General features: G+C 39.3%; 1 protein-coding gene across 1 annotated transcript in view; it reads right to left on the bottom strand.

Moving 5' to 3' along the window:
• The window catches only part of LOC106542005 (cadherin-6), a 71,437-nt gene that overhangs the window by 19,031 nt on the left and 30,332 nt on the right, over positions 1-22,074 (bottom strand). The window contains exons 2-6 of the mRNA XM_087707586.1: positions 14,754-15,048; positions 11,041-11,160; positions 8,716-8,883; positions 6,144-6,331; positions 998-1,251 (exon numbers count right to left, since the gene is read on the bottom strand). Of these exons, the coding sequence (XP_087563712.1) occupies positions 998-1,251; positions 6,144-6,331; positions 8,716-8,883; positions 11,041-11,160; positions 14,754-15,048 (1,025 nt within the window). The remainder of the gene's footprint in view (positions 1-997; positions 1,252-6,143; positions 6,332-8,715; positions 8,884-11,040; positions 11,161-14,753; positions 15,049-22,074) is intronic.

A 22,074-nucleotide genomic window follows, 5' to 3' on the forward strand; every position in this document is an offset into this window, starting at 1 on the left:
GGATAACGATGCTAACTTTCTTCAACTAGGTAGATCTGATAGTCATTGGGCTACAACTTCCTTCTTTCCCAGGCACCGTGGACAATGTTGTGTGTGTGCTTATTGAGGGGAAACTATACAGGTAGTCCTCAACTTACAACAGTTCATTTGCTAACAGTTCAAAGTTACAACGGCACTGAAAAAAGTGACATGGCCATTTTTCACACTTACAACCGTTGCAGAATCCCCATGATCACGTGGTCAAAATCCAGGCGCTTGGCAACGGTCTCATATTTATGACAGGCGCAGTGTCCCAGGCTCATGTCATCCCCTTTTGCCACCTTCTGACAAGCAAAGCCCATGGGGAAGCCAGATTCACTTAGCAACCGTGTGATTAATTTAACAACTCAAGTGATTCACTTAATAACTGTGCCAAGAAATGTTGTAAAACGGGGCTCAGCAAATGTCTCACTTAGTAAACCAAAATTTGGGGCTCAATTGTGCTCGTAAGTCGAGGACTACCTGTAATTTAACTTCTTGTTTGCTTCCCAAGATGGTAAGCCATGGAAAAGAGGAATGGAAGGAAGGAAGGAAGGAAGGAAGGAAGGAAGGAAGGAAGGAAGGAAGGAAGGAAGGAAGGAAGGAAGGAAGGAAGGAAGGAAAGAAAAAAGGAAGGAAGGGTAGAAGGATGTGGAAGGAAGGAAGAAAAAAAGGAAGGGAGGAAAGAGTGGAAGGAACTTCCACTTTAGAGCACTTTTGCAATACCATAGAGTATTGCAAAACTTACCATAGACTTTAGTGTTTTGTCTCACTTTATAGTCTCACATATATTGAAAGGAGGAGGGGAAACCAGTTCACGTTTTGTATGTCCACTAAGTCATTTTACCGGGGAATCTGTGTAACCTGGCACCTGCTTCTCCTCTCTCCTTACTACAATAAAGTTTTCTCATCGTGTTTATATACCGCTGCCTTCCCAATGGAGCCTTGCCAGTTGGAGACCTCTGGTCTGTATGCTTACTTGATGGGGTTCTTTGCACTGTCAGGATCCCGGGCTGTTACGGCTCCAATGACGGTATTTATCAGGACATCTTCCTTTACTTCTAATATATAAGCTGGTCTGCTGAAGATTGGAGGTTCATCTACGTCCTCAACTTGAATTCTGACAGTAGTAATGTCCTTGAAGGGTCCCAGATAGAGGAATCTGGGATCCACCTGAGGATTGCTGGCTTCCACTTTCAGAGTAAACTGTCTCCGCTTTTCAAAATCCAAAGCCTAAGAAGAGAAATATATATATGTATATATTAAGAGGAATTTTGAGAAAGCATTCAGAAAGACCTGTCAATTAGAGAAACATCGAGTTGCAATGAATGAGGCTGAATAATTTAAACTTAAGCTTTACAGTCCAATTCAGAATGAACATCCCTTGAATACAACGGAAAACATAAATGTTTGTTTTGACTATAGTCAAAGAGGACTTTAATGACCATTCCCTACCAACCATCTCTTTGTCAGTATAAATTGATGGATGTGCAGGCTCAATTTGGAAATAAAGAGATGCCTAAGGCTAATCAGACTTAAATATCTTGCTTTTGTAATCACTAGCAAGCAGTATAAAGGTGTAATTGAACACCTGATGGGCCAAGCTGCCCTGCTGATTATTTCCATTTCTATTCAGTATTTCATGAATTGTGCAAGTATATGCAAACACCTACAGTACATCTGTAATTCCCCACTCTCTGAAAACTCTGATTTAAGATAAAGGTGATCTTCATCTCTGACTTCTCCCACTCTCCATAAGCAAAAATATTTCATTGTTAAAACATCTCCACTTGAAATAGAGAAACTATCCTTGTTGTATTAAGATTTTGAAAGAAAAAAAATGGTCCATTACTCATGACAACTATAATCCTATCCGTGGCAAAGATTTTCAGCATCCAGAATCTGCTGGGATGTGATGCAAAATGGTGAGATATTCAGCTTCTTATCACAAGCACAAACACCATTTGACTTTTAGCAAGGTGTTAATGGCATCAGCTTTGTTTAAGTCAACCGAATACGTTGACACGCTTAATTTACAGTAGGTCAAGAGTGTATGCTGGCAGGAGTTCAAATTCGCACTTTCCCAACTTTTCTGAAAGGAGCATTCCCAAATAGGCTTGAAAAACTCTTATCAGCTTCCTTGCCATAACGGGATATTTCCCTCACAAATGAGAGAAAACACAGCGTTGGTTTGGAATTGCCCTTTCTTTTCCTTAAAAGCCCATGCCCCCAAATAGCACACTCTGCAGTCAAAAGCAATCAAGTGTAATATTCAGTAAATTGGTGCAGCAGAAATGCTATCAGCAAGCAAAATGATCACCATCGTGTGATTGCTTACTAACAAGTGCTGATGGTGAATTAATGTTTCTAGAAGGAGCTGAAGGAATTTGCCTTAATGGCTTTTGCTGTCCACAAGATTATTGTGCATCAGCCTTAATGGCGTCTACTAGGTTTCTGGATGAACCGTATGCTCGGTAGTAGATAGTCGTTATAGGACCATCAGTGAAAAGCACTATTTCGAGTTTTATACTTGAAGTGAAGAGCAATAGCAATAGGAGTAGACTTATATACCGCTTCATAGGGCTTTCAGCCCTCTCTAAGCGGTTTACAGAGAGTCAGCATATTGCCCCCAACAATCTGGGTCCTCATTTTACCCACCTCGGAAGGATGGAAGGCTGAGTCAACCCTGAGCCGGTGAGATTTGAACCGCTGAACTGCTGATCTAGCAGTGGCCTGCAGTGCTGCATTTAACCACTGCGCCACCTTCTAAGGTGAGAGAATCGGAGTAGAAAAACAGGAACCAAGGAGATCAACATGAAAGTCTCAGCAGATTTTGGTAAACCGATGTGCTACAGGCAAATTTTTGTAAACGTCTTTAAAAGTCTTTATGTTTCTCACGAGTGAACTTTATCTGTTCAGTGATACTGATAAAAGAGAATATTTGTGGTTTAGGGTTCAAATGAGGGGTCTGAGCTTGCTTGTTTTCTCGCAGATGTTTCGTTACCCAAACTAGGTAACATCAACAGTGCACTAATCATGTTACCTAATTTTGGTAACGAAACATCTGCGGGAAAACAACCAGCTCAGAGTGTTCTGTGAGTGTAAATAAAGATGGAAAAATTGTTTGAATGAACAAAGTAACAATAGAGCTGCCTCTTCAAGGTCCTACTGCGCCTGGAAGTGGAAATAAGTGTGTGACTCGGTGTAATTAGACAACTACCGCCTGTACATGATAACAAATATATAAAACTCTTATTTTCAGAAAATATTATGTACACCTTATGCAGGGGTGTTATTGAAAAATGTTAGCAACAGGTTCTCTGCCTATTTGCTCGGTGGGCATGGCCATGGGGGCCATGCACCAGGGAGGGGGTCATCTTCACCCTCTCCAGGTTCCGGAGTCTTTTTTTGAGCCTCTGGGAGGCAGACTCTGGAGGCTCTCGAAGGCCAGAAACAGGCCCATTTTCGGACTTCTGATACAATAGCAATAGCAGATAGACTTATATACCGCTTCATAGGGCTTTCCGCCCTCTCTAAGCGGTTTACAGAGTCAGCATATCGCCCCCACAGTCTGGGTCCTCATTTCACCCACCTCAGAGGCAGGACATGGCTTATTATCTATTAACTTTCTTATAACATTGCTTATTTCTGATACAATTTTTATGGCTCAACCCAATCAAAAGACTTTAGACAAGTCACAACAGGGTAAAACATATATAAAAAGCTAAATCAATTAGAATAGACCAGCTTGCCCAGGACAGATGCCAGTAATATTCAATTAGGATTGAAAGCTTGCTGAAATTATAAATATAATGCTAATGTGGTCTTTCTAGTCAACTCTAAGGCCATAATATAATTTTATTCTGTATCATAGTGTACAATGCCAAAGGGCTTGGTGATTGTTCAAAAGGACATAAAAGGTGTAATTAGTTTTAAATGATAATGAAATAAGAACAAGTCACCCATAAAAAATACTTGAGTATTCAGATGCAAATTATGGTTTTGTCATCAAGCCATCTCAAGGTTCTTCCCCCCCCCCCCCCGCCCCTTTGGTGGCATTCTCCTCTTCAGCTTTATAACTGAAGCTTTTAATTTACCTTTGGCGTTCTCATATGGATTTCCAGATTCAGTGTATAACTGGAAGGGATCTAATTAGTTTACAGTGAAAAATTTAAGGTATACCACCCTTATGAGAAATGCCAGTATAAGACTGGAAGCGAATCTATGATCCGTTAAATCATAGAGCCGTGGTGGCGCAGTGGGTAGAGTGCAGTACTGCAGGCCACTTCAGCTGACTGCTAGATCAGCAGTTCAGCGGTTCAAATCTCACCGGCTCAGGGTTGACTCAGCCTTCCATCCTTCCGAGGTGGGTAAAATGAGGACCCGGATTGTTGTTGGGGGCAATATGCTGACTCTGTAAACCGCTTAGAGAGGCCTGAAAGGCCTATGAAGCGGTATATAAAAATCTGCTATTGCTATTATAAAAAAAAAAAAAAAAAAAAAAAAAAAAATGAAATGCTTGAAATGATAGTTCATTTTTCATTTTTTCTACTACTGCTCCTTGTTATATTTATTTATTGCTTTCAGGGTTTAGTTTTTTCCTCTTTTTTTTTAAAATCAGAGTTTGAATCTGGGATATAGGAAAAAAATACTGTATTTCTCTCCTGAGGTTTTGAGTAATTACAGCCTAAAGAAGGTTTTCCTCTCTTTTATGTAGAGATTAATAGAGCTAAATTTACAAAATAGGAGAGCTGCAGCTGGTAAGCCTTGTTCTTCTTTACCCTTAAATAACTTTTAAATTATGGAACAGATAAAGCTCTGCATTTGCACACATCAACTGTTTAAATACAGGAGGGTATTTTATGTTCACTTATTTTTAATGTGCTGCACTCTGAATTGTTAATTGATTGATTCAACAAGATTCTGTTTAATGGATGACTTTATCCTTGTGGAATTAGAACTGTCACCAAAGATCTTTTATATATGAAGGATTTTACCCAGAAGACACATTAAAAATGAGAATATCTTTCTCGATAAGACATACAATCCTTTTACTGCCGTAGTCGCCAAATCCCTTTTATGTTTAATATACTTTGTTTTGCCTCTTTAATTTTATTTGTGTGCAGATTGCAGATGTTTTATCAAGTGTGAATCTTTCCACTTGCACCTATTCCCTGAGTACCTGTTTTTTTTTTCTACAACATTCCCATGAAGTTAGAATATATTGGGGATTGTTTAAACATTACTTTGTATTCAAAACAAATGCAAAATGGCAGAAACAGTGAGAATGAATATAATAACTGAATGTAAACATATTCATTGCATACATCTGAAGTGTGCAATTTTGAAACGACCCATATCCCAACAATCATTCTATCAGGTTTAGCTGAAATTGTTTTGAGAGACCATATGAAGGTATTCAAAACATGCACAAGGACTGCACTATAATATTTAAAGGTTCCCACCGAAATGTACCTTGCCTGAGATCATACAGAGGTGGCAGGCTGAACCAAAGTAGGCCTCAAGCCTGAACCAGACTAGGGTTTCATGATATTAAGCTTCCACTGTTCATATAGAAATTGCAAAGGTTTCCTTTTAGGACATGGTGCGGTTAGACACGGGTTAGAAGCACATGAAATCTGCTGAAGCAAAGTATCTATTTGTAACCTATTTGCTGGCTTGGTTGTAAATCTGTTTAGTATTCGCATTGCTAGTTCCTCAAAATACATGCATGTCTGTCCGTTAGCTGACATATGTATTATGACTTCCTGTAGACATAAAATTGCTGTAACTCAAGGGTAAACTTAAGGGGTGTTTCCAAAACTAACAGATGGCTTTAGCTAAAAGCGATAAACTATCAAAGGAATTTCCTGCTTTCATTCAGAGTTCAGGCCATTGTTCCTGAACCTGCTCAATAAACTTTTTCCTTCTCTGAAGAGCTGGCTTTCGTGTCCTGTTTTTCCTACAACAGTTTTTGGCGACTCATCCGCCGGAACTGTAGGAATCCTATCTGTATTACTTATTTGATTTCTGAATCCAATAGAACTATTGTTTAAGAACATCTTAAAAACGTCATTTTGCATGTCACAAAAAAAATCTGGAATGAAGCATCTTAGTATACCCACCTTTTTTACAATTACAATGCCTTCTTGTGTTTCCTTGTCTGTTGTAACCCCAAACATTTCTGAGCCATCCCCTTCAAGAATGCTATATTCCATCTCAGCATTTGGACCCACATCTGCATCATTAGCCTTTATCCGTCCAATTGGTGAATTAAGGGGTGCAGATTCTCCTATTTTGAATTGATAGGCACCTGAAGGTAGAGATGGAAAATTCCATCAGACACAGTTAACATTATTTCAGCTTAGTTTAGTTTACTTTATTGATTAGCCCTTGGTCCTTATCAAAGTGCAGAGTTCCAGACAGAAATTATTACTAAAACCCAATAAAAGCAATTTAAAATGGAATTGGGTAAAATACAACTTAAAATGAAATTGGAATAAAATACATTAATTTAATATATAAATAAAATATGATAAAATTACATTATTTCAGCATTTTTCAACAATCTCTTTAAATTTTCTTATTATACCCGTTAGCTGTCTGTATACACATCAATAGTTACTACTAAATTGCAGCTTCTTTAAAAATAGGTAAGACTTTCTTCATGCAAATCAGTGTCTAGGTTCATATGACAGGCTTCAAAGAATTAGGTAGGGCTGAGTTTTAATATTTTGTGAGTGTTATATGCCATTAACCCATATAGTTAACTAGACAATATTAGTCTTAACCTCAAATGGCTACAAATTTGTTTGTGGCTAAATAAATCTTCACCATACAAATAACTCACTCTAATTATTTGTCTCTTCGAGGTGGCTCTTTAGACTGTGAAACTATCTATCCTCTACCTATTTAGGGGGTATCAAATCTGGGATCATCCTCATGCAAATCATGTGATCTAAGACAAAAGGGTCTTTCTCCTCACCATTATCTCTCGGCCAAGCAAGCGCCATGATTAGTTATGCAAACCGAAAAGGGCACTATAAATAAAAGTGGCTGAAAAATTCTTTAATTGCAGTAATATGATGCATGAGGATTATCAAACCGGTGACCATGATACACGGTTCTTTACTCTGAGCAATTTAGTGGCGGCTGCAGATTAAAGAGACCGCTCTTGCTTTTGAACCCTGCCACTCGACAGCACTACTTGTGGCAGGGAAATGGTACTACATCTACTAATTTAGCATGGATCAGTGACACAAAGAAGAAACCTGAATCTGGCTCAATTTATTCTTTCAGTCAGAGGAGATTATGGTTTTTTATAGTTAAAGGGAACTATTTTAACTTCATTTATTTTTTAAAAGCTTGCCAGACAGCCAAATATTCAGGAACCTTTAGGTGACCAAACCTTTTAGGATACAGAAGTGTGCGCAATTCAACATGGATGAGTGTATTTATCTATAACTATTATCTTTTCTTTAAAGCCAATTTCATCCTTCCTTCTTAGCACAACATCAGGAGCCATTTTTACTCATAGAAGAAGCTAGAAATATTTACAATATCAAATAAAAACATGCAATACATTTCAGTAATCCAAAACTGATCACCACTGATGTGCTTCACTGCAAATGACCCACAGATACTTTGATGGGGGCTGTTTTGTTATTGTGCCTCTGTATTGTTGTTTTACAGTATCTGCAAAGCTTGGGGCATCATCAGAACATCTCACATTACAAAGAGCTCATGTCAACAGGAATTTCCTGTTCCCCGTACCCACAGGCTGATATTTGCCCTATATTATGAATATTTTTTCAGCAGGGGAAAAAATGAATAAATTCATTTCTCATACGTTTCTCTCCTGAATTTTTTTTCCTTGTAGAAAAAAGAACTTGAGAATGCCCACTTGGGCAGTGGTGCTTTGCAATGCATGGAGAATTCCTTGCCTCTGGAAAGCAAATATGTCAGGCCAAAGGATTCAACCTTTTCCCAAATGGGTAGGTGATCTATTATTGATGGATCTGTATGCGAGTTTCACAGCATTTGGCAAAAATAAGAGCCCAAAAATGCACCTTATGTAGGTGATTTAACTAGTGAAAAGGGGAGACAAAAATAAAAGATGTAGACATGGATTAACAATTGGACTAATTTCCCCTATTATATTTGAATTGGTTCCTGAGTGATTTCTTTTGATCCTTTAAAATGGTACATTGCAACACCAGAATAGCTGCAAAGAAAACTCTTATGAGTAATTGCCAGTAGTTAAGTTGTGAACTAATCTGGGCCCTGAATAACAAGAAAAATAGAAAGTTATCTTTTTAAGAAAACAGAAATAAACTGAAACGTAGAGGAAGAAAGCTTTCCCACAATGCAAAGAGGGAATACAATTCTAACATTAGGGTAGCTAGTTACTTAACATTTTAATGGCATGTTGGCAATTATAAGGTCTAAATTTCCTTTTTAATGAAATATGTGAATTCAAAGAATACATTATGAAATAGAGCTTTGGCTGGTTTTTTTGTGCTTGCCAGAGATCTTTAGCCTAATGTTCACAATAAATTGCAAAAAGGCATTCCTTTCCCCTCAGCTAGGTCCATTGAATTGTCCATGCCTCTACTTGTGCATAAAGTTCCTGCCATTCGATTGCCAAAATCTTCTATGGGTGAAACTAAATAAGGAAAAAAAGTATTTTTCACGTACTCTGGAGGAAGCGGGGTGGATTGTCATTGACATCAGTCAAGGTGATGTTCACCGTGGTGGTTCCTGATAACCCACCCATCTGGCCTCCCATATCCTTGGCTTGGATGACGACTTGGTATTGCTCCCGGTTTTCTCGATCCATGTTCAGCAAAGCTGTTTTGATGATACCTAGGAATGGGGGGGGGGGAAAGATTGTTTAAATATGTTATTCTAAGTCAGGGGTGTCAAACTTGATTTCACACCAGGGTTGCGTTTGACTTCAGGGGCAGGGGAGGCCGTGGCTGGGGTGGGTCTGGTCAGCATGACCATCACTGGTGTCGAGGAGGACCCCTGTGGTGGCCCATGTGCTCTGCCAGCGAAAACACTCGCCAGAGCTCCATTTTCAGCTGCGGTTTTCATTTCCAATGACAATGGAGCTCAGGGCCCCCCGAATCAAGGACCCCGTGGGCCGGATCCAGCCCCTGGGCCTTGAGTTTGACACCCCTGTTCTAAGCAATACTTCAGAAGTCAGAATGCAGAACCTCTAAGATGAGATAAATAGTTAGATAGAGATACAGAGATAGAAAATAAATAGAGGTTAGATAGAGATAGAGATGGCGACAAAGATAATACAATGCCTCTCCTACATACCTCCCAGTATGAGCCAGCTGTGAATTGCTGGAACAACAGCTATGCTTAATCTTATTATGACAGTATCTACTGTGCACCAAATATTTCCGTAAATGATCTCAGTAATTTTTATATTTAATGCTTTGATGCCCCTTCTACTTAATAGAGTAACTCAAATACTTTGAAATGGGAAAAAATACCATATTCTAATATGAATTTTAGCATATCTCTCTCTCTCTCTCTCTCTCCTCTCTCTGTTTCCCTCTTCTCTCCCTCTCTCTCTCCTCTCTCTCTCTCCTCTCTCTGTTTCTCTCTTCTCTCTCTCTGTCTCTCTCTTCTCTCCTTCTCTCTTTCCTCTCTCTCTCTTCCCTTCCCCTCTCTCTCCTCTCTTTCCCCTCTCTTCTCTCCCCCACTCTCTCCTCTTTCTCTCTCCTCTCTCTTTCTCTCCCTCTCTCTCTCCTCTTTCTCTCCTCTCTCTCTCTGTCTTTCTCTCTGTGTGTCTCTCTCCTCTCTCTGTCTCTCTCTCTTCTCTCTCTGTCTCTTTTCTCCCTCTCTCTTTCCTCTCTCTCTCTTCTCTCTCCCCTCTCTCTCCCCCTCTCTCTCCTCTTTCTCTCCTCTCTCTCTCTTCTCTCCCTCTCTCTCTTCTCTCTCTCCTCTCCCTCTCTCCTCCCTCTCTTCTCTCCCTTTCTCTCCTCTCTCCTCTCTCTCTCTCCTCTCTCTCTCCTCTCCCTCTCCCTCCCCCCCTCTCTCTTCTCTCTCTCTTCTCTCCCCCCCTCTCTCTCCCACCCTCTCTCTCATTTCTTCCATATGAGCTAGTGTGCTGCAATATTGATCTAGAACTAGGCAGACCCAGTCAGAAATCCTTGTTAAATGTTGGGAAAGCACTAGGTGACTTTCAACCAGTCATTGTCACAATCAGGCTCACAAGGTTGTGTTAGGAAAAATCGGAGGAGAGAGTGCCACAAAGCCACTTTGAATGCATGATGAAAAGTTGGTCATCAAAGCTGAAGTAGGCTTGCAAACTAAACAGGAGGAGAAGTTTGGTTAAGTCTAGTTCCATTTCCGTGGTGGGTTCCTACCAGTTCGGACCGGTTCTCCCAAATCGATAGCGCTGCCTTCAAACAGAGAGTGAACCGGTTCTCTGTTCCCTTGAGAGTGCCCCCCTCCCCCCGCCCCTGGGTTATAATTACCTTTATTTTAGCTTCTGAAGCCCAGCTAATCCGGGACAGCAGCTTGAATTGCCGCTCTTCAGCTGTTTTCCTTTTTTCCTCAGTATTTTTTGTTCAATTGTGCAGACACGCACAGCGCACGTCTGGCACACACTCACCGAACTGGTAGTAATGCCAGTAGGAACCCACCCCTGTTTCATTTTAAATCTATTAGCAAGATCTTTTTCCTGCCTATAATTCCCTTTCCTTTTCTTTTCCTCCCACATTCGAAGTCAAATGACAGCCTTAATGGAAGCATCTACATACCCAATGTTTGCTAAATGGATTTGCATCCAGGCTAAGTTCTGCTTATTGGGTTAAGATATTCTGATTTTTAAAAAAATGTGTCGTGCTTATATAGACGTATCGCTCTGTTGGAACTCGCAAAGCCTGCATCGAGTCAAAGAGATTTCTTTGAAGACTTTGCCTAATGACACCCTAGCATGACTTAACAAGTCATTTTAAATCACGGAGGTTATCGGAGAAAGACAGATTAAAGTCCTCTGACCTGACTCAGATTCAACAGAGAAATATGGCTGTCCCTGGAGAATGCTGTAGACAACTCGAGCGCTGTTCCCATAGGTGGGGTCATCGGCATCTGTGGCAGTCACTTGCATGACAAATGTACCTGTGGCAATGAAACGCAGAGTTATAAAGCGGTGCATCAAAGGATGCCATTCCAACTGCTGCCAAGAGTTAACGGAATTTGTCTTTGAGAATAGATTTCAGATGCCACAAATTTTTGAAGGCCTGGCCTTGAAGCATTGGCTCGACTAATTTCATGAAAATTAGCTGTAAATATAAGCATGCCCATCCTGCTCTCTGATAGATGGAGTTGTTCCGATGTTTTGCAAATGGCTCAAGGGAATCAAACTGCACACGATGGCATTGGGTCATTGGTTTATCAGTTCATTGACATTTATTTTACAAATAGCAGTTATCAAGCTGAAAAGGAGATTTAACCTGTACGAGGCAAGGGGCTTTCTGTGGTCTTTAATGGAATCCATTCACGCTTGTGCCTGCTATTTGGAATAAAAGGGGAAATCATCATTCTCCCGTTGGAAACAAGGAAAGAAGGGCAGTTCCAACCAGCCACAGGAGGAGAAAGGAGGGAATTTCTGCTTATCATGGTTTCTTTCTCTCGCTCCGTCTCCTCCCCATTTGGCTATTCTTGAGAGATCAAACAATGTAAAGAACAGGCAAGCCAATGTGGATTTATTTTTTCTGATATGAGAAAATTGCTTCTGGGTTAATAGCAAAAAGAGAGTGCACTGAAGAACAAGCCCAGAGAACCATCTCCCAAGTAACTGATAGCATTTTGCCAATCCAAAAAGCAAAACAGAGTCAGAAGATTGGTTGAGGGTCCCCAAGAAAATCCAGATATGTAGGCAAAAATCAAATATCAAAACATCAAATGTCAATGCTAGAAAAGACAGCAAATACTTTTTTGGCGTGACACTAAGAAATCTGCATGGTAGTATCTATATAGATCAGCACAAGCCTGGCTTGATTTGAAAATGATTTTATAAATACTCCAACAATTATTTATTTATATAGTATACATGTGCACATTCTTTCTCAATGCAGCGTCCTGTAGAAGTGGGCACTCTGGATTTCTTCCTCCTGTCTGGGAACCATAAAGTGCATCCTGTGATGGATGCTTAAAAATGAATGAAAAAATGTATTTACTTATTCCATTTATATTCCATTTATATTCCATCTGTCACACTATCCAGAGTGACCCTGGATGGTGTCTTGGAAGCATAACACCTGTCTCCATTTCATTAAAGCAACCTACATTTTTTCAGACACCTTTGTGAGTCTGGAGAAAAAAAAATAATTAATGCAACTTGTATCCAATCCAAACATACTGGATAAACATAAGAATGATAAGGCACACATATTTAAGAGACAAATACTAACGAAATCTGGAGCTTTTCTTTTAGGTATGATGAACAAGTCAATTGAAAAACAATTTGGAGTACTATCCCTTCACATGGTGACGTCTGCATGTTCTTGCCAAGCATTGGAAAGAAAATGCAAGAATGGATTTTGAAATTGACTGAATTACCAGAGATGGAGAAATTAACTGCTTTGATTATATTTGCCATATATATGTAAAAGGGGAGGAGAATTTATTTATTGTTTTTTTTCCTTTCTTTCAGTACCCAGCCAGGGTGGATCCTACATGCTACGTGTTAAGTGTAATTGGCCACTCCCCCACTTTTTTGTACTCTATTTTTGTTGTTGTTGTTATAGTTGTTAGGGTTGAAGGTATGTTTTTGTTTTGCTTCATTTTGTTTGTTTGTTTTACTGTTTTATATATTATTTTCTAAGCTAAAACAATGCAGTTCTTTAAAAAAATACTAATTGGATTTTATATTTATACAAAAGAAATACTGATTGGATAATATTAAGAAGATTAAAGGGAAAGGGACATGGATGGGTACACACACACACACTGTGAAACATCCAGCCCCGCGGAAATTGTGAATGTTGCGGTTTTGTTTTTAAAGTGTTGTCTTTGTCTTCCCCCTTCCCTTGTCTATTGTGAGCCACCCGGAGTCCTTCGGGAGTGGGCGGCATACAAGACAAATAAATACAAATAAATACAAATACACACACACACACACACACACACACACGTGTTTTTAACTGTAGTTTTCTGTACCTTCAAAGCCATTCCTAACCTTTCTTGCTCTGATCTGTCTCGATTTTACCTTCTCATAGCAGCTCTTCCCCAATCCTCCAAATGCGATTGTGAAAGAATCTCTTAAGTCCATCAGCAAATTGATATAGTCAGCAAAACAGAGATTTGATGGAAGGGTGAAAACCAGGACAATGTGATCCAATGTGATCAACTCTATGGACACATCCATGTGCAATGTGGAATTGGTTTGCCCCTGCCTCCTACTGGGTATAGTTTTTAAATTTCCCAGGGTAGCTTACAGGCCTGCAATTTCCTTGTGGTCTTTCATCCAACTATTAAACAAGGTTCATGCCTGATTAGTTTTCTAAGCTCAGTCAAAGTCGGAAAAGTTTTCCCTGTCTGCTGGGCTGATAGAAGATAGATGGATCCTAACGCTGGTGTGTGGGAATGCTACAATAAAGTAGCTGCATAAACTTAGATGACACATGAAAATCAGTTCATGAACTTAATCAGATGCTAATGTGCCTGGCTGAATTCTCTCTAGTTTATAGTTTATCTTCATTCAAGGCAAAAACATTCCAATATATGTGTATACTATGATTGATGCTACTGAATTTTGATTTAAGTGAACATACTGAGAAAACCAAAGGGGAAAAAATAGCATGGATTTGTGAATAATTTTCCAGTTAACAAAAAACAAAACAAGTGTCGTCCCCCCACCCTTACCTACATATACAAAGTTGTGCAAGTCAGTTCTAATTCAAATGGGACCTTCATGTATTGCAATACAATCTTAGTTCCAACTACAAATCTATCAGCAATTACTTAGTAGAAATTACATAGTAACAAATTACTAAGTAATACTAATATCTAGTAATATTTGTAGAAGGGCATATGTGAAAAGAGTTGCTGAACACATGGCAGTAAATACATGTTTATTACAATTTAGCCTAATCTGCAAATTAACTATTAGAGGACCTGGTTTTACAGAATATACTTTCTATCCACCTTTCTCTTATGACGATGTGTTGCTGCATAATCTAATCTTACTAAGCCACCATTTTATCAAATGGATGCTACAACGATACCAGATGCTTATCTCAGTCTACAAATCACTTTTCTCTGTCATCTTTCTTCCAACACAAGTGACTTAATCGAGCCGAGGTGGCGCAGTGGTTAAATGCAGCACTGCAGCCACTTCAGCTGACTGTTAGCTGCAGTTCAGCGGTTCAAATCTCACCGGCTCAAGGTTGTCTCAGCCTTCCATCCTTCCGAGGTGGGTGAAATGAGGACCCGGATTGTTGTTGGGGGCGATATGCTGACTCTGTAAACCGCTTAGAGAGGACTGAAAGCCCTATGAAGTGGTATATAAGTCTAACTGCTATTGCTATTAATGCAGATCCTCTGTCTTTATCTCTCTCTCCACCCCACTCTTACTGTAGAGAAGAAAAACACACAGCTGGACATGCTAAGTTCTCATTGCTTTGATCTTCATAATCCCAACTTTAGAGCTGCCGTTTGACTAGCTAATGAAAACTAATCCCAGCAGGGTTGAGTGATGTGACACCTACCTACATCAGACATTTCTGGAACGCTGGCATTGTAAATGTCCTTTGTAAACAGGGGCTCATTGTCATTGATATCGTGGATCTTAATGATAAACTCTGATTCTGGTTCCACAGGCCGCCCGGTCTTTTTCACGATCGCCTGAGCACGAAGGATGTAAACAGGTTTCTCTTCTCTATCGAGTCTTCTTGTGGCTTGGATATCTCCAGTGTTTTCATTGATGATGAACAGGTCCCCTGCTCCATCTCCAGAAAGGATGTACTTGAGTGAACCATCTCCTTTATCCTGGTCAGAATGAAGCTGTGAGAGAAACAAGAATTTTAAACAAAAGCACATCTGGGAAATTCTTCTGAAGCTTCACCTCTGTCAACCAAGATTTATGGTTAGAGTAAGTCAGGGAGATTATTATATTGTACATCTCACTCCACTCTAGAATATTTCTATAATGAGCTAATTCCAGTCATTCTAATCTTATGAACACAATTATTATTATTATTATTATTATTATTATTCGCAACAACAGAATTGTATCACAGTGGCCAGTTGTTTCGCCGGATTTGGCATTGGTTACTAGTCGGGCCCCACCCAGGGGCCTAGGATGTTGTAACGTATTTTTGTAATATGTGTGCAGATCCAAGCAGTGCGGCTTTTTGCATTTGACTGATGGTGATTTTGTCAATTTTTAATTATATAATAATTATTTAAAAGAAAGTCAAGAACATCTATTAATCGAAGTAAAGAACAAAAATCTACTGAAGGCCCAACAGACGAAACAAGAATACAGAAAAGATGTGATAAAATCAAGAATGGAGAGTTGGCAGAACAAAGCACTGCATGGCCAATTTCTGGAAAAAATAAAAGATAAAGTGGACAGTGAACAAACTTGGTTATGGTTAACAACAGGTACATTAAAGAAAGAAACAGAGTCACTAATCCTGGCTGCGCAAGAACAAGCTATCCGCACAAATGCCATTAAGGCCAAAATCGAAAAATCCTCTGATGATGCCAAATGCAGACTTTGCAAAGAAGCTGATGAAACTGTTGATCACATACTCAGCTGCTGTAAAATAATCGCGCAGACTGATTATAAATTGCGGCACAATTCAGTAGCACAAATGATCCATTGGAATTTGTGCAAAAATTATAATATTAAAACAGCAACAAACTGGTGGGAACATCAGCCTGAAAAAGTCACCGAAAATCAGATGGTCAAGATCTTGTGGGATTTCCGTATACAAACCGACAAAATACTGGCGCATAATACACCAGACATCACACTGGTTGAGAAAAATAAGGTCACAATCATAGACATTGGGAGACCGCCTTCTGCCAATTACCTCCTCTCGACCCATAAGATCCCACAGATTAGGCCTCCTCCGAGTGCCATCTGCCAGCCAGTGCCGGCTGGCAACTACGCGGAGGAGAGCCTTTTCTGTAGCAGCTCCGACCCTCTGGAACGATCTCCCCGTGGAGATTCGTACCCTCACCACCCTTCAGACCTTCCGCACAGCCCTCAAGAGCTGGCTATCCCGCCAGGCCTGGGGGTAAAGACTATAGTTTGCCCCCACCCGAATGTTGAATGAATGTTGTTTGATCTTAACCACATATTGTATTTTTATGTTATTGTATGTCTTCCCCTCCCATAAGTTGTTAGCCGCCCTGAGTCCCCTCAGGGAAAAGGGCGGCCTATAAATAAACGCAACTGAAAAAAAACAAAACCAGGTGATAGCAGGGTCGCCGAGAAAGAACATGAAGGAACATGAAAAAATCGCAAGATACCAGGACTTAAAAATCGAAATTCAACGACTATGGCACAAACCAGCAGTGGTAATTCCAGTGGTAATTGGCACACTGGGTGCTATTCCAAAAGCACTGGAATTACATTTAAAACAGTTAAAAATTGACAAAATCACCATCAGTCAAATGCAAAAAGCCGCACTGCTTGGATCTGCACACATATTATGAAAATACATTATGACCTCTTAGGCCCCTGGGTGGGGCCCGACTAGTAACCAATGCCAAATCCCGCGAAACAACTGGCCGCTGTGATACAATTGTATAATAATAATAATAACTATTTTAAAAAGGAGAGGGATTATTGTAAAACAGTTTAGACACTGTGAAAAGTTTGGATGGTGATAGTGCTTGCTAAAGTTTAATTTTCCTACATAGCAGCCATTCAAATGGGCAACTCTGTACTTGGGATGCCGAGAAACTTAATTTCTTTCAGTATCCAATTACGTGGACCACATAATATGGCTCTTCATTTCATATATAGGCTTGTCAAAGTGCCAATAACATCAATAGGTATAAAAATGATTGTGACTATAATCATATATTTCTGGAGAAAATCAATCTATGCGGTCGCTAAGAGTCGACATCAACTTGATGGCTCATAATCAATCAATCATCAGGATAATATATTCATGAATATAATAATGGCTGGGACCAAAGCAGCCATTAAATAACAATTTGTGTGTGTCGGTACTTTTGAGTCAGTATTGACTCCTGGCAGCTGCCTGGACAGGTTTTTGCAGTTTTCTTGGCGAAATGCAGAAGTATTTTGCTCTGGCCTGTTTTCTAGGGTTGAGAAAGAGACAGGACCTCACCCAAGGTCACCTAACTGGCTAAGTGCCTAAAGTGGGACTAGAATTCATGATGTCCTGATTTCTAGCTTGATGCCATAACCCCAAATTGACTCAAAAAGCAAATTAAACTAGAAATGTGTTTGTTAGGAAAACCCTCTTTCAGAGATGGTATTGACACTGGCATAAAAGTGAAGTTCCCAATTATTGGCATTTTGTTTGGAATTCCAAATTGGGATGGTTTCTTTCCAGTGTAAATACCAATTTCAGATTAGATGTTTTCTTCAGACTTTCTTCATGAAAGAAACATTTCAATTGTCTCTTTTTACTTGCTATAACCCCAATAATTGTTCCCTCCTAAGACGCCACTATATGTATTAGGGGGAAAAAATTCCCTTAAAATCTAGCATGCTAAACATGAAGATATGCTAAATATGCCAATTTATCTCTGATTTTAAATGTGGTGTGCTTACTTCAATGCATTTACTCCTAGAGCAAATACATAATCTTGAATGCTAGTAGTAGACAGATATTTTTAATCATTTTATATATGAATGTAAATAGCCTTATGAAGTAGTTATGCTATAGAGGCAAAAATAAGAATATTATTTCATACCTCATTTAGAGTGGTAACAAGAAATTACAGAAGTTACCTGCTTTTTTTTCTGATGTACAATTTTAAGGATGGCAGATTAAACCAAGAGTTTAGCCCTTGTTTTCTCCTATTTTAGTCTACAAAATGAAAAACTTCTCAAGAAAATAGCAATAAAAATATATTCTACATGTAAGAAGGAAAAGTGAACCCAAGGTGATTATAATAAGACCAAAGTAAATGCCTGAGATACAACACTGATGGGTAGCCATTGATGTTGAAATATGAAACATGGGATTAAAAAAAAAGATGTTTATGCTTAGAACTGATGAACTCCAGGCTGAGTTATGATATAAAATATGGGATATTGGGAGAGGCCATTTTGCAAACTGGTAGCGGCGGATTTGGGAGGCTCCGCCCACCCGCCCCAACGTAATGCGTGAGCAGTGCCTCTACCAGCTCACATTTGCGAACCTATAAGAGCCGAGGTGGCGCAGTGGTTAGGGTGCAGTACTGCAGGCCACTTCAGCTGACTGTTATCTGCAGTTCAGCGGTTCTAATCTCACCGGCTCAAGGTTGACTCAGCCTTCCATCCTTCCGAGGTGGGTGAAATGAGGACCCAGACTGTGGGGGTGATATGCTGACTCTGTAAACCGCTTAGAGAGGGCTGAAAGCCCTATGAAGCGGTATATAAGTCTGCTATTGCTATTGCTATAGGGAAGGTAAGTGAATCCCAGCGCTGAACTGGGAGGCCTCTCTCTGCTGAGGCTAAGAGATGGGACAAACAGTATCTTTTTAGTCAACATAATTATGGAAAATAACAGTAACAATATATTTATCTTTTGCGTCAAATTTGTGCAGTAGGAAATTGCATTTCTTCTGGATAGGCCCTTTTGAGTTACATATATTCAATTTCCAAGTACGGTAGCTTATGCACTGGCATCAGACATTGGGGATAAGGATGGGATTTGCATCATGACATCACTACGCATATGTTGGCATTTTTTGGATGACCGTAGCTTGCTGTGGATGCTGATGTCATAATTATTAAATTACTCTATTTATAGCATTATTGTAATTATGTCCATAATATGGTGTTTTACGTGTAAAAAAATCTGTGGAGTCAATTAAAATCCACGCACCATCCTGATGAATTATGTATTTCCCATTGTGCAGAGCTCATTTGGCAGAGCTGTAAAGCCATCATATTCATTGCAATCTTCCAGAATAATTGTTATACATTTCCTTGCAATTAAAATCTAAAGCACAAAGAGAGATCTTTCACTTGAAGCAAGGAGACAAAGTTAAAATTCTATCCAGCTGTGAAGGAAATCTGCTCATAACAACTTTCTCTGGTTTTTGTAAAATGAAATGGAATATATATGTCACCTTCATGTTCTATAGAAGATAACCCACTTTAGGTATAAGGAATATATGTGATAAAACTAAACTTAAATACGTGGATTAATGTATCCAACATAACTTGTCTTTTCCCACAATCACCATGGGATGCTGCTTTACTTATGTGATGCATTAGCATACTACATGATAGCATTTCTAGAACACACAGACACACACAGACACATGAGTATTGTAAACCAAAATACTCAGCCTTTATTCCAAGATTTCTTGTGGTTTCATGAAATGGCACATCCACTTTTCAAATTAAGCCAATATCAATTAAAAGTCAGTACTGGGTGCTTAAAAAAAATTAAATAAATAAGCATAGTGTGTTTTGGTCATTTAATACTTTTGTAGTGGCAACTTCTTCTAAGGTATTTCTAATTCCCCCCCCCCCCTCGAATGGTATGATTGTTGTGTGCTTTTAAATTGTGTATTGTTTTGTTTGTCTTTTTATCCCTTATCTGTATCCCCTTCCCTGACTTGGATTGTGAGCCGCCCTGAGTCCCCTCCGGGGAAAAGGGCGGCATATAAGTGCAATAAATTCCAATTCCAATTCCAATTCAAGCTTTTATTGTGCAATCACCTTGCTTCATTTATTATTTTTTTTAGAAAGGGAATGTTGGTGTCCAGAATAATTACAGTATCTTCCACTTGTGACCTGCATTTTCCCATGCTTTTTCCATTTTTTCCCCCTAAGTTTAGGAGATTCACTGAAGGAGAAAATAAAATCTCCATATAAAAAACTTTTGACTGGTCATGTTAGGAATGTTTTATTTCAATAACCCATGGAAAAAAGCAACAAGATCTAATGTTGAGATCTCGTGTTGGGCACAGCCAGATGGTCAGGTTAAACTGCTTGGCTCCAGTTCATGAGCATGGAGTATGGAGGTGAATATAGATGAATGCTTAGAATTGGTGGCTTGGCTACCTGTCAAGGTGGCAGGTTGCAGAAATGGAGTCAGCCAGGCTATTTCTGAATCTGGGTCTAGTGTTCTTCTGAAGGAATGCATAAATAACCATGATGATAGGTCATAGACATGGAGGAAAGTCTCAAGGTGAAATGGATTGGGAGGAATTGATAATGCGTGAGCATCATCCTTGGTGAAAAAGGGAAGTGAGCTGTTCAGTGGTGGGTTTCCATTTTTTTAACTACTAGTTTGCTCATGTGTGTATGCTCGTGCGCACATGCAATGTTTCTATGCATGCACAGAAGCTTCTGGGCAGGTGGGCGGAGCCTCCCACCACTGCTGCTACTGGTTTGCCCAATCCAGGCTGAACCAGGAGCAACCCATCTCTGGAGCTGTTGTAAGTGGCTGGATCTGGAAAAATGGACTCCCACCCCTCCCCCACTTAAAGCAATGGCAATAGAAAAAGGTGTGGTTCATGTGAAAAAAAGCAACCAAAACCTATAATGCAATCATTAGTGTCATCTGGCAGAAGCTGGATCTCCAGGTTTAAATTGTTTTTTGATGCAGTACAGGATTACTTTTCTCTGGAGAAAGTCTAAAGCTTGTTAAAAATATCAGCAAAACTGTGCATAAGGGAATGGGCATGAAATTGGACAAGGGCAATGGAACCAGTGGAGGCCAGATGTTCAGTCTTCCTTGCAACACAAACAAAATGATTATGGGGGGCATTGCCCAGTGACTGGAGAAAAAGGGCATGGCCACTAAAGGCTGAAATGACCAATAGGAATGGGCATATCCCAACTCCTGACCCTGTCTACAACCAAATCTTTGATGAAGCATGCCAGATGCTATGTCCATGTTAGTACAGTAACTGTATTGGGGAAAAATAGTAAATGCTCTTGAAACACACGTTTTTAATTTGTCTCAGCTATGAACAGGGGAAGAGATAACATCAATTTAAGGACTGAGGGTCAAAAATAGTTCCTGGGTCATATTCTTGCCATGGTTAAGATTAAATTTCTGTAAGAATAGAATGTGAAATTTCCACTTCTCATATTAATATAATCTGGTATTATTAGCATACTATACAATCAACTGTGCAAAGTTAGATGTGGCATTGCAAACAGGCTACCTCTATCGGCCTATCTATTTCCCTAACCAATCAAATGACTCTCAATGGATTGCATAGAATATAACACAAATTAAAACATCCAGTCTGAATAAAACAGCAAGAGAAGCTATTCAAAAGTCATAAACGCAGGCTACGAAAATTGGTGAAACGAATTTAAAAAATGAGTCATACATAAAAGTAGGAGAGAGTCCTCTGAAGTATTTCACTTTTTAACAATTAAAAAAAAAGCAAGGAGGGGGCTAGCTATATTCTCGTTAAAAAAAGTTTTTAGTTTTTATATAAAACAATCAGTTACAACAATGAGTGAAAACCTACATCGAGACTTTTTATTAACTATAGAACAAAATGAAAAGTAAGCAATATACTTATAACATTGAACAGCTGCATTAACACATCATTAAAAGACTTTGTAAAATGGACACATTTTTCCCTGGCCAAAAATTAGTTTTTTCAAACTCCACTTTGCTAGGGAATGTCGTTGAAAAAGTGCCACTTCTGAGCATTTGAAGGCATAGAATTTTGTAGAAAATGACAAACCATTGTCAAAGTCAGCTCCATACTTTACAGTAATCTAAAAAGGAAGTTGTTAGTTTATGGATTACTATAGATTGTGAAATGGTGAAAGGTGCTATGTTCTACAGATAGAACACCCTTTGGCCACTACATACAAAAATGGACACAGAAGCTGCCCAAACGATAAACTTT

The sequence above is a fragment of the Thamnophis sirtalis genome, unplaced genomic scaffold, assembly GCF_051295495.1.
Source record: "Thamnophis sirtalis isolate CommonGarterSnake01/CBP01778 unplaced genomic scaffold, rThaSir2_p1.2 scaffold_2, whole genome shotgun sequence".
NCBI lineage: Eukaryota > Metazoa > Chordata > Lepidosauria > Squamata > Natricidae > Thamnophis > Thamnophis sirtalis.